At 42.4% G+C, this 13281-nt stretch overlaps 1 protein-coding gene across 5 annotated transcripts in view; it reads left to right on the forward strand.

Moving 5' to 3' along the window:
* Nucleotides 1-13281, forward strand: part of TBXAS1 (thromboxane A synthase 1) — a 218014-nt gene that overhangs the window by 154385 nt on the left and 50348 nt on the right. For all 5 annotated transcript variants that reach the window (XM_079992705.1, XM_079992708.1, XM_079992709.1 and 2 more), the window contains exon 10: nucleotides 2996-3313. In XM_079992705.1, coding sequence (XP_079848831.1) covers nucleotides 2996-3313 — 318 coding nt within the window. The remainder of the gene's footprint in view (nucleotides 1-2995; nucleotides 3314-13281) is intronic.

Below are 13281 nucleotides of genomic sequence, written 5' to 3' on the forward strand. Positions count from 1 at the left end.
TAATTTAAAAGCTCTCCCTTGATCTTAAAAAAAAGTAAAGCAGATTAAATTATTTTTGAAAAGCATTCCAGCCTTGCTTTTCCTTCCCAGTCTGCAGCATCTCAAAAGTCAAGCTCTGCAACCGCTTCTGCATCCCCCCCCCTTTTTTTTTGCTCTGACAGATTATGCTGGTGTTTGAGGAACTGAAAATAAATGCAATGCCATAATGCATTTAACAATGGATTGCAAAATAGACAGCATGCCCAAACCAGCTTTAATGGAGTGGTGTTAAGTAGACCCCTGCCAAAAGTCACTATTTTCAAGGGCTTATTCTTCATGCTTTCAGAACTCTGCAGCATGAGAGCACAATAGTGTGTTGCTCTTACACTGGTGGTGAAAATATGAGGTGACAGATTCTCAGTAAGCATAGGATATAGGCGGAATGTGACATATTTGAAGCAATGACCTGGATCAAAAGACCTGTGGAACTAGTTCCATGTGCCCAAGTGGGGTTTAGACAGCCCCCTGCCCCAAATTCCAGATGGCAAACCTCTTTTGAAACCGAGAGGACAGTCAAAAGTAGCTTGTGACATGGCACAGGAATCTTAAAAGCACCCAAGGCGAATACCCAAGCTGTTTGGATTATAGCCAACATTTTAGGCAATGTTACATGAGGAATGTGCCCAGGATTGTCTTGCACATAGGCTAAAAACATCTGTAATGAGACAAGGGTGTCGTTTTTTGTCCTTTCCCATTCACTAATATTGGCACAATGTGTAATATTGTAAAAAGAGGTCCTATGGCTGGGTCGGGATGGCATGGGGATGAGGAACCATTTCCCTTCTCTTGCAGGGGCCCAATTAGTGCCATTGCCTTCTGTTAAGAGTTTGGGTGTAATCCTTGACGCCTCCCTTTCCATGGAGGCGCAAGTTACAGCAACAGCCAAGGCGACATTTTTCCACCTTCGCCGCATCAAGCAGTTGGTCCCTTACCTTTCCCACCCCAACCTGGCCACAGTGATCCATGCAACGGTCATCTCCAGGCTTGACTACTGTAATTCGCTCTACGCGGGGCTGCCCTTGAAGCTGACCCAGAAACTCCAGAGAGTGCAGAATGCTGCAGCGAGGCTCCTCACGGGGTCTCTGCCATGGGAGCATATTCACCCAGTGCTTTTCAAGCTGCACTGGCTCCCGGTGGCGTACAGGGTCAGATTTAAGGTGCTGCTTTTGACCTTTAAAGCCCTTCACGGCCAGGACCCTCGTACCTATGGGACCGCCTCTCCTGGTATGCCCCACGGAGAGCCTCAAGGTCCATAAATAGCAATACCCTAGTGGTCCCTGGCCCTAAGGAAGTTAGATTGGCTTCAACCAGAGCCAGGGCCTTTTCAACTCTGGCTCCAGCCTGGTGGAACGCTCTGCCTCATGAGACCAGGGCCCTGCAGGATCTGATTTCTTTCCGCAGGGCCTGTAAGACAGAGTTGTTCCACCTGGCCTTTGGCTTGGAGCCAATTTGATTCCCTCCCTCTCTTTCTTTTTTCCTTTCCTTATCCTCCTGCGATGAGGCTAAATTTTAATATTTCAATATTTTATTGTTGTATTTTAATTTTGTTTTTAAGTTGTAATCATTCAACTTGTTTTTATTATTGCTTGTAAGCCGCTCTGAGCCTGGCCTTGGCTGGGGAGGGCGGGGTATAAATAAAAATTATTATTATTATTATTATTATTATTATTATTATTATTAATATGCCTACCTAGTAAAACAAAAACAAAAAAACTAGGAGTCACTTTTTAAATTATAATTTCATGTTCCCTTAAGTCAGCTCTATTTAGGGCTATAAAAAGGCATTGATTTCTATTCTGACCTGTGTTAGTCATATGCAGCACTGTTCCATAATTATTTATTATTCCACACCATTCATTTTAGTTCAAAGGTAATTCATTTCAATACAAAGGAAACACAATACAAATTTGGGATGGGGTGGGGGGATCACCACTTATCATTTGTGGACTGAAACAGACAAAGAAACAAACAACAACAATGGTGAATACTGATAGTATTTTCTGAAATGATTTCCATTCCAGACTTGGGATGAATGTTGGTAGTTCTGTGGGCCCTAGGGCTTCACAGCAGAAAGAGCTAACAAAGGGTTACTTCTGCACCCTTCAGTGTGCTTTTTCTCCTCATGTTCTAATCTGCTTTGCACTTACTGCGATTCAGATCAGGACTGGTTTTTTAAAAAAATGAAGTTAAGTTGATCGAATGGAATAAATGGTTTAAAATTGATTGATTAAATTTGATTTTCAAGTAATTAATTTGATTGTAAGTGGCTACCCCAAATCAACTGATGCAGTGATTATTTGGCAGTGATCGTGATTGCTCTTAAATGCAGTTACACAAAATCTGAATTTACTGACATCCCTAGCTCTATTCTCTTCTTCCAAAAAAAATCTACTGCAACACCCGCTTTATTGTTCCCTGTCATCAGTGCAAAGCAAAGACTCCATTGAACACCAAGCTACATGTCAGGCTGTTACATCATTCCTTCCCCTGCCTTTTTTTTTCAAGGAACAGTTGCCACTGGAGACTGAAATTGGGTAGAAAGGCACTGAGGAGAGGGGCTGCCTAATTCTTTCCCTTCCTTCCATGTATCTGCTTAAAACCACCCCACTCCGCTGCTTTTCTCTTTTCCTGTGGGAGAAAAGATCCAAGGTCCCAGCAGGTGGGAAAGAACTGGGGAGAGGGTGATGTGATAGGACAAGAAGAAGGAAGGAGAAGAATTGAGCAGCCCCTCTCCTAACTCATCCTTTGTTCCCAGTTTTGGGCTACTTTAAAAAAGAAGCTAAAATGAAAAGAATCACATCATCCAGCCTTTACAATACAGTATGAGTAATTGTTAGGCAACGCCAAAAACAAGGCTCGCCCCTTGGAGAAAAGAGATACCGTATAGCTGTATTAGTGTGATTGTATGACCACATGCTTGTTCACTGACTTAATGTTTTCACTGTGCATTTTGCAGAGACGCAGGGATTTCCTCCAACTGATGCTTGATGCCCAAAGCTCTGCTAATGACATCACCGTGGAACATTTTGTCACGGTCAGCCAAGCCGATGTTTGCATTCAGGAAAATGAGACATCTGCCAGCAAAGCCCGGCCTCAGAAGCAAAATCCAAAAAGGTTGAGTGATGATGAAATAGCTGGCCAGGCATCCTTATTCCTGATCGCTGGCTATGAAACCACCAACAGCGCCCTCTCCTTTGCCACTTACCTGTTGGCCACCCATCCTGAGTGCCAGGAAAAGCTGTTACGAGAGGTGGACGAATTCTTTTCAAAACATGTAAGTAGGCCCCTTGCTTGATTTTTCTGCTTTCATATATAAGGGCTGGGGGTAGGGATGCCTTCAGCCAGAGAGAGCAGAATGTACTTGACAGAGTCAACTGAAGCAGGTTATCTAAAACAGAAATTACGCACCAGTGTGACATTTAATATAATGCAAAGATTCATGTCAAAAATCAAATGCAGCTCAAAGCCACCTGTCAAACCAGGGCTGGTATATTCCTATTTCTTTGCATATTTTTTTACATACCTCCCCACTCATCATCACCGTCACCACCATAATCATAAACTTTATTGCACTAGCCAAAGGCCATGGCATCATTCACAATGGGAACAAAAAGAAAAGCAACACTAACCATAAAAACCATAAAAACATCAGGCACTGCAGATACAATAAACCACGATCACATCTCCTAAAAATTATTTGTTTCATACGATATAATAGCAAGGGATTCTCGGGTAGAATGTGCCAGCTTAAATGTCCGAATCACCTTTGCAATTGACCGCTATTTTATCTGGTTCTTTTCTCCTGATCTTCTTAGCTGTCAACGCATATAGTGCTATTTTATAAGTTACGAAGTCATCAGTATCACTCAGCAGCCATTTCACCCTTTCCACCCTATTTGAGTGTGTTCCAGAAATATTTACAAGTAGTAGCATTCATTGTCATTAGGGAAGACTGTAGCATCCACCTTGCATTGGATCCAGGAAGAGCTGGGAAGGACGCCTGTCTTAAACTAATATTCTCAGTCTCGGTCAGCTTCCTATGTTCCTGTTGTTCTGGCAATCACTAAGGCAGGGATCTGGTACTCCATGCTTGTTTCTCTCTGGATTGTCAGTACAGTGGTGCCCCGCAAGACGAATGCCTCGCAAGACGAAAAACCCGCTAGACGAAAGGGTTTTCCGTTTTGGAGGTGCTTCGCAAAACGAATTTCCTATGGGCTTGCTTCGCAAGACGAAAATGTCTTGCGAGTTTTTTCGACTTTTTTTCCTCCCCCCCTTTTTCTAAGCCGCTAAGCCGCTTATCTGCTTATCCGCTAAGCCGCTAAAAGCCGCTAAGCCGCTAATAGCGCTAAGCCGTCAATGGGCTTGCTTCGCAAGACGAAAAAACCGCTAGACGAAGAGAATCGCGGAACGGATTCTTTTCGTCTTGCGAGGCACCACTGTAGCTGTATAGGAATTTCTCCATTATCTCAATATAGAATTCTGTATTACATTTAATGGAATTTGAGTAAATATGTAATCAGTGATATCCAAGGAACCCTCAGAACCCTCCCACTTCTGTTGTGTTCCTCATCAGCTTTGAGTGTGTCTTGTTCTGGTCCATCTCCTTCACCTATAATCTTCCATCTTTTCTCCTTCACATTTTTCCCACTGCGGTGTGGATCTATTTGTAATAAATATGAGCTCCTTGGTTCTGAAGATTCGGATATGGCATGAATAATTAAAACGGCAAATCAGTGATATCGGAGACAGTGGTCAGATTTGCAAAGGTTTACTGATTCTAAGCAAATAGCATTGCTTATTGAAAATATCAAAGTACCAAAACTCAAATGGCACTTGAATGAAGTGCAACGCAATATGCACGGGAAAGGTAGCAGTTGTACTTGCAAGACGTATCAGTAAGTTGGGCATATTAATTAGTCTACCGGTCTTTTATAAGCCTTTCAAGAGTGTGCAGTCTAGAGTAGGGATGGGGAATCATTTTGAGCCCAAGGGCCACACTCTCTTCTGGCAGCCTTCAGGGGGCCACATACCAATGATGGGCAGGGCCAGGAGAAAACATGTGAATTTTACCTTTATACAGTAGTCCAGGAGTCAGCAAACCTTTTCAGCAGAGGGCTGGTCCCCTGTCCCTCAGACCTTGTGGAGGGCCGGACTATATTTTGAAGAAAAAACAACAACAGCGAATTCCTATGCCCCACAAATAAACCAGAGATGCATTTTAAATAAAAGGGCACATTCTACTCGTGTAGAAATATGCTGATTCCCGGGCTGTTCGCGGGCCGGATTTAGAAGGCGATTGGGCCAGATCCGGCCCCCGGGCCTTAGTTTGCCTACCCATGCAGTAGTCTATAGTTTCTTCTTCATATGGACACAAACTTCTCTGTCCTTCATCCAAGCAAGCAAGAAGCATTATCAGTATTCAAGAAGATGTTACGTCCAGGCAACCCCCCCCCCAAAAAAAAACCCCCACAAAGAGAGTGCAAAACAGGAGCAGCAGAGCGTATGCCCCTGCGCACAGGGGCAGGTGGGAGGGAGCCTCCTACACCCCTGGGATAGGCCACAAGAAAGCTGCCTCCATGTGTGCTGCAGCCCAGCTGAGGAGCATGGGTGGCAACATTGCTGCTGACTCTCTTTTCTCTGCCCCGTGTCAGGCTCTTACTTTGGCATCCTGGTACTAGAATGGTAGCTTTCACAACACCTGAGGGCCACAAGCTATCTTAATGTGCACAAACCAGCTCTGTCCTCTCAGAGAAAGGATTGGCTGGGTGGCTCATGAGGAATGACAGGGAGGGTCTGCCACCCACCATGTGCCCAGCATCAGTGGCCTTATTCTTCCTGAGGGTGGCGCCAGTCCTGAGTACAACACAGGTGTTGATTTTCAGAGTAAACGCCTTAAAGAAGAGTTCTTTCCCATCCACAGAGTTTCCAGACAACTTGCGAGAGGCAGAAGGATTTATTTTGGTGCATCTGCTCACATAATCAAATACTTTATATTTTAAACTGTTTTTATGGAATCAATCCCCTTAGCCCCAGACGCTGCTTTCTCTGAGCATTAGAGAAAATGGAAGTGATAGTTGCAGAGACACTGCTGTCAAGGAACTACCCACAACAATTTGCATGTATTTGGTGCCTTTCATGCAGTCTCTCAAGGCACTTTACACTCAGAAGCTGGCAACTACAGATGCTAAGCTTTGCCGAGCAAATATGCTGACGGAGAAAGCTTGCATTTATCAAGAGAGACTGCAGCGTAAATAGACTTTGGAAGAATAATTCCACAGGTGAAAGATGCTATTGCAAATGAATCCTATGTGCCCACACGCACATACTGAAAACAAGCACTGCCAATGGAAATCATTTTGCTGTCAATGCTGTCACAAAGCAAAACAAAGACTAAGGCACTTTGATTTCTCTATTTGTGCAGAGGAAGTACACTTCAGAGCTGCTGGTATCAGTAAGAAGTTCTGTGACTTAAAAACAAAATAATCCTTTTACGGGATAAATAAATGCTGATCTCTCCTTTCCTAGTGAGATCACTGGATAGCAGCATTTAAATATTTGTCTGCATCACTTGGAAAGTTTACATTTCAAGGTGACGACAGCTGGAACAGGAGAAGAAAAATATCTAGCCCTAGTAACCCTCTAGTCTTATCGGCAGTAGGGAAGTATATTCTGTCTGTTCAGATGAATAGAAGCCTCAAAAGATCGTTTCTGACTGACAGATATTCCTAGTATCACCTTCTCTTCACCTTGCACAGTTGTACACTTGCTGTAGTATTTTCTCTTTCCAGTACTATCCAAATACATTCCCTCCCATTCCTCAGAGTAAGAGGCGCCTGTGAAATTGGTAATGCTTCTTTCAATAAAATGTATGCTCATTATCAAAGAAATTGAGACAGGGAGAGTATTGCTAAATACACATTAGTAGACTGATTCTATGCATATTTCTGCAGAAGTATATCTCACTGTTTTCAATGGTACTTAGTTTTCTTCAATATCAGTACAATTATCTCAGATGTTTAGGAAAATATATATTTTATGAACTGGGATATTGTATTCCCTTCTTTCTGAAGTGAGGGGACACGGGTGGCGCTGTGGGTTAAACCACAGAGCCTAGGACTTGCCGATCAGAAGGTCAGTGGTTCGAATCCCCGTGACAGGGTGAGCTCCCGTTGCTCAGTCCCTGCTCCTGCCAACCTAGCAGTTTGAAAGCATGTCAAAGTGCAAGTAGATAAATAGGTACCGCTCCAACAGGAAGGTAAACAGCGTTTCTGTGCGCTGCTCTGGTTTGCCAGAAGCGGCTTAGTCATGCTGGCCACATGACCCGGAATTTGTACGCCGGCTCCCTCGGCCAATAAAGCGAGATGAGCAACACAGTCCCAGAGTCGACCACGACTGGACCTAATGGTCAGGGGTCCCTTTACCTTTACTTTTACCTTTTTGAAGTGATCAAATGTCTTTTTTTCAGACATGTTTGGTTGTCAGTGGAATCTTGGACTACATGAATTAAAATTTTAAACTTTCCTGATGGTACAGAACAACTTTTGAGTCACCCATTTTAGTATGATAAATACTAATGCCCTGTTTTCAGATTTTTGTAGTAGTCGTGGTTCTTCAGCTTTCCAAGTCATGTAGATGTAGTGTGACATTGTTGATACCCAAATGAGTTAGTGAGCAAATTAATCTGCCAGCCAGAAGCAAGCATTTTGACTTAAATGGTATAACATTAAAGAACCAATCATTCTCTGGCAAGAGAACTCAGTAGGATTGCGCAACACTACTTGGCATAAACATTGGAAAGCAAGGAGCATGTTGTACAAGGTGACTGCTTAGTTTGAATATTATTCTTCATGTAAGAGAAAGTCCCTCTAATTCCCCCCCCCCCCCATCACCACCACAGCCCCATTAATCATCCAGTTCCTTGGGGAGGAAGAGTGCTCTTCAGCTGTGGCAGTGCAGTCTGTTTTGTGTATTACCATCAATTCCTCTTATTTTAAGATGTCATCTTATAGGTATCAGGAAAAGATGGAGTAAAAAATCATTACAAGTAGCTCCTTTCCTGGCAAACATACTCGTGGGCATTTGAGACTTAAGAAAAACAGGTGTCTTCTCTTGAGTTGACTCATTCTTTTTTTTTTTTTTAAGGGATGATAACACATTCCTCCATTCATGTGTGTGAGAGAGTATGCAAGAGTAAGAAAAAAGAAAAGAAAAGAAAGTTACTCTCTAACTTAAAAAATCAACTGCTAAATTATGCACATTCTACTTCTAAGATCTGAATGTTGATGAGTTGAGAATGCTTGTCTAATTTATTAAGAAATATTAAATCCCCAGGAGCGATCGGTGATGGAATTAAACTCCTATTTAATGTTGTTGTAGCTTAAAAAATGATCTGAGTTGTTATGAGTGTTGGGTCAGAATGGAATTTTACCTCCAGGAATGTACATAAATTAGGGGAGCATTAATGGAAATCAACCAATCCCATTTATTTGTCCATAATTGTGCAGAATGAAAACTGAATGACCAGATGCCAGAAAGCTTGATAGCTCATTTACATTTGATGGTTATGTAAAGCATAACTTCACCTTTAGTGAAGTGAATTTCTTTTTTCTTTTTTTCTTTTTCTTCTGTGCCCCATCCTCTCTGGCTGATGATGCTTACATACTTGAATTGTGAGTGTGTGTCTTAATAGTTTTATCCATCCAATAATACAAAGCAGCAGGAAGCATTTGTAATGCATGTTCCATCTAAAACGCTGCATACAGAAAATAATTATGGTTCAATGTTGGGGGTTTCTTTTTATTTGGGAAGGATGTAATTTGCATGTGGATACCTCAAATCCAAAAGGATTACAAACCATTAGAAAAGGGATTGAAAATAAAACTGCCAATGCCATTATGCCCATTGTGACATTCTACAATGTCTGTAATATAACGCCTATTGTGCCTTAACAGAAATCTATGGTGTGACCACACTTGGCATATTGTGTGCAGTTCTAGTTGTGCAACATCAAAAAGGCTATTGTAGAACTGTGAAAAGTGCAGAGAAGGGAAATCAAAATTATCATATGGGTTAGGTTGGAAACCCCCCATGAGTTTCACTTTTGAAGAAAGGCAAGAAACGTTTATACGCCATGATAGAACTGTATAAAATTATGTGCTTTGTGGGGGGAAATAGGTGGATATGTTTTCCTCTCATTTTCATAATACTAGAACCTGGGGTCATCTAAAGGAAGTGCTTTAGGATGGACAAAATGAAGTATTTAGTTACACAGTATATAGTAAAACTATGGAATTTGCTGCCACAAGGTTTAGAGTTGGGCGTCAATATAACAGAGGTGCCAACTTGAATAAAATATGGGGGGACAGGTAAGTCCCACCCCACATAATCACAAGATGTGACATACACACATCATTTGAATGGCAATGCCCATCAACCTAGGGGATCAGCCCCCTCAAACATTTTATTGGGGGGCCGAAGGGACCTCAGTCCCCTAGGAATTGCCTCCTATGAACATGGATGGCTAAGAGGCGTTTATACAGATTTATGGAGGAAAAGACTGCTAGTTATGGTAATTGTCTACTACTTCCAGGATTCGACTCTTGACTACTAGTTGCTGGGGAACAACACAGGTCTCAATACTGATCCTTGGGAGATTCTACTATTTACAGCCCTTCAGTGTGAGAACTGTTCACTTAGTCCTACTGTCTGCTTCCCATTCTTTTGATAGTTACTGATCCCCCAGGACTGCTAAGTTTACTTATGAATCGTTAGTGAGGGAACTGTTTGAAAGCCTAAGTGCACAATGTCTGCTGGATCATCCTATCTCAGGCAGATGAGGGCTTGGTGGTGTTGCTGCCACTAGGTTGGCAGGACCTGTGAGAGGACCTTCTCAGTCTTGGTTCCCTGTTTGTGGTATGCCCTCCTTGGTAAGGTGCATCAGTCTCTCTCATTGACCTTCAGGATTAATTTAAAAACATTCCTGTTCACACAGGCATTTAACGACTGAAAGATACTGTCCCTGGCAAGCCTGAAACCATTGGCTGACACATGTGGCTGTTTTTAACACGTTTAAGAAAGTTTTTAATTGCCCTGGGCTGCTTTGGGAGCAAGTGTGGGATTTAAATAAAATAATAATAATAATAATAACATCTATTCATATGCTCATTGACGCTCTCAAAGAATTCTAAAAGCAACACCTACCCTTGCAGAAGCCATATTGGTTCTCCTTCATCAAAACTTGTCCTTTAAAGATATATTCATACATAGCCACCTGTTTACTTGGTGACTATACAAAAAATGTTGGAAATGAAACCATGCATAGGATTTTCCTGTGGTCAACACACCCTCAGATAGTGAGGAGTGCCTAAGTTCTTGATGTGCCTATTAGCAGTACATTTCCTTGAATCTGACCACCTTTTTCCTGATTCCATAGTCCTGCTCAACCCACTTCCTGCTCCTCTCTCCACACTTGTCACACCCATCTGTACTGTCTCTGGCTTTATCCTGCCACCCAGACCAGCCATTTTGCCTTGTGCTTCAGTTAGATGACTCGTCCCAATGCTTTGTCAAGCGCAGGAGACATTAGATGCGTATGATGTATATGTAAATCTGGGGGTGGCTAATCTGTGGCCCTCCAGATGTTGCTGAACCACAGCTCCCATCATCCTGACCAGTGGCCATGCTGGTTGGGGCTGATAGCATCTGGAAACCAACAACATCTGGGGTGGCATAAGTTAGCCACCCCAACCCATTTGCTATAGAAGCGAAGTTATTTTTTTCAGTTGGATCCTTCTGTATAAATGATCTGCTGTTTGATAAAGATGGTCTGCAAGCAGGAGGCATGCTTCTAATAGCTTGATTTAAGTAAATGGTGTTATTCCAACTCAGTGGGGATTTAGTCCTATGGTTACTCCAGAGCAATGTAAAAGCCTGTGTTGAAATATGTTAACATTATGGTGGGTTCCAAGGAGAGCGTTTCTTTTTTTAGAAGAGCTACTGCTGAATAAAAGATTAATTTTGTTTTCCCCTCCTTGATGTGAGAGAATAACTATATAAGATGGATTTGGTAAACGTACTTCTTTTGACTCGATACTTTTCTCATCTCTAATTAGCAAACTCAAGCTTGCTTCTTTGGCAGATCGTAGCTGTGTGGAAAAGGAAGGGGGGGGGAGAATGTTAAAAACAAAAACCCGTAGAGCTGGAATAATTAGGCAATTGATCATGGGAGTAATTGGACTTCTACAAAGCAACATTGTTTTCCACATGTTTTTATTTCTCCTCATTGGGAGTGGAAAACACAGCTGCATTGATCAGAAGGAACCTCTGGTGTTTTTCTAAAATATCCACTAGCCCTGTTCAAAGTGAATAGATTGTGAATAGAGTCAACATCACCTTTCTTTTCTATACAGGTTCTTTGCCTGTGCAGATCAACATTTGGATCTTCACATAGCACATACTATAGAACTTGCTCTCACAAGACACAGTGACAGTCACCAACTTGGATGGCTTTAAAAGAAGCTTATATAAATTGTTGGAAGACGAGGCTTTCAGCTGGCTACTAACCACAATGGCAATGTTCTCCCTCCACTGTCAGAAGCATCATGCTTCTGAATGCCAGTTGCTGGGAAATGCATATAGGGAGACTGCTGCTGTGCTCATGTCTGGTTTGCAGGCTTCCCACAGGCACCTGCTGGCCACTGTGAAAACAGGATGCTGGGCCAGATGAGCCTGATTCAGCTTAGGCTCATCTTTATTTTCTAGAGCTGGGCTAGGTAACCAGTGGCCTTCTAGATGTTGTAGGACTCAGCTCCCATCAGCCCAACCCCAACTCCAGTGATGATGGAAGTTGTAGACCAGCAGTATCTGGAGGGCCACAGGATCCCCCATCACTGTTCTAGATATAGGAAATGGGGAGGGGATTGTTGGGAGGCCTGTTTTGAGACCTCAGGGCATACGCTCGAATAAGTTTAGCATCCTGCCCACAGCAATTTACAATACAGTGGTACCTCAGGTTAAGTACTTAAGTCGTTCTGGAGGTCCGTACTTAACCTGAAACTGTTCTTAACCTGAAGCACTTTAGTTAATGGGGCCTCCCGCTGCTGCTGCGCCACCGGAGCACGATTTCTGTTCTCATCCTGAAGCAAAGTTCTTAAGCTGAAGCACTATTTCTGGGTTAGCAGAGTCTGTAACCTGAAGCGTATGTAACCTGAGGTACCACTGTAAAGCAGTAAAAATACAATAATTTACACAATCTATTTAAAACATATTAATTAGAATAGCAGAAAGCAACATCATGAGCTGACTAAAACCGACATTGCCTGTGTAAATAGTTTATTTACCTTAGAGCGGAAAAGCAGAAGAGTTGTTACAGGTGAGCCTGGCTGGGGACAGATATAGGATGCCATTCCTGGAAAATTTCCTTTTTCTGACACCATTTGCCTCACCTGTGTAGCTGGGATACACAGAGAAGGTCTCCTTGGGTGACCTCAGTGTTTGGGCAAGTTTTTTTTTTAAATAGTTTTTATTAAGTTTATTTGTAGTTTTTTGTCCTACAAAGCAAACAGATAAACATGAAAAGGTACATCTATTGTCTCCACATGGGATTCATAATGTTTTTCACAGTTTGTTTACATTTTGTGAGAGACACTTTTGCCATAGACCTCTTGCAGTTGGAGGGGGGGAGAGAGATGGAGATACTGTTATTTTGTTCTATTGCTTCTTAGTGTAGGGTGTGTGTGTCAGCATTACATGGGTAGGTCCTTTGTTGATTGATTGATTGATTGATTGATTGATTGATTGATTGATGTTGCGAGAGGTTAGGGCTTCCCGAGCTTGGTTGGTTGTGTTCAGTTGATTGCAGTGTGACTTATTTGTGTGAGGGGGAGTGAGCTAGGTTGTTGGGTCAGGTCATTTGTATTGATTTGTATGCTGTTGGAGGGGATAGGTCTGCATATGTAATAAAAGGGAACCACACTGGGGTGAAGGAGTCTTATATACAGCATGTCCCCGTGCTAGTTTGAGTTTGTTGGTTAACTTTTGGGGCACAAGTTCATTTAGAAGTAGGCAGTCTAGATTTTTATTCACCGCTATAAATATGCCGCTGTGTTCCAAAAGAATGATTGCTAGGAGGTAGCAACAACTAGCTGAGATTCTTATGTTAATTTCTTAAACTTCAGAAGGGCCCAGAGTGCTGCCCTTCCAAAAGATTAAAAGCCAAAAAGAATTAATAATCATCTTAGTTCT

Source organism: Podarcis cretensis (genome assembly GCF_951804945.1).
Source record: "Podarcis cretensis genome assembly, chromosome: 10".
Classification (NCBI taxonomy): Eukaryota; Metazoa; Chordata; class Lepidosauria; order Squamata; family Lacertidae; genus Podarcis; species Podarcis cretensis.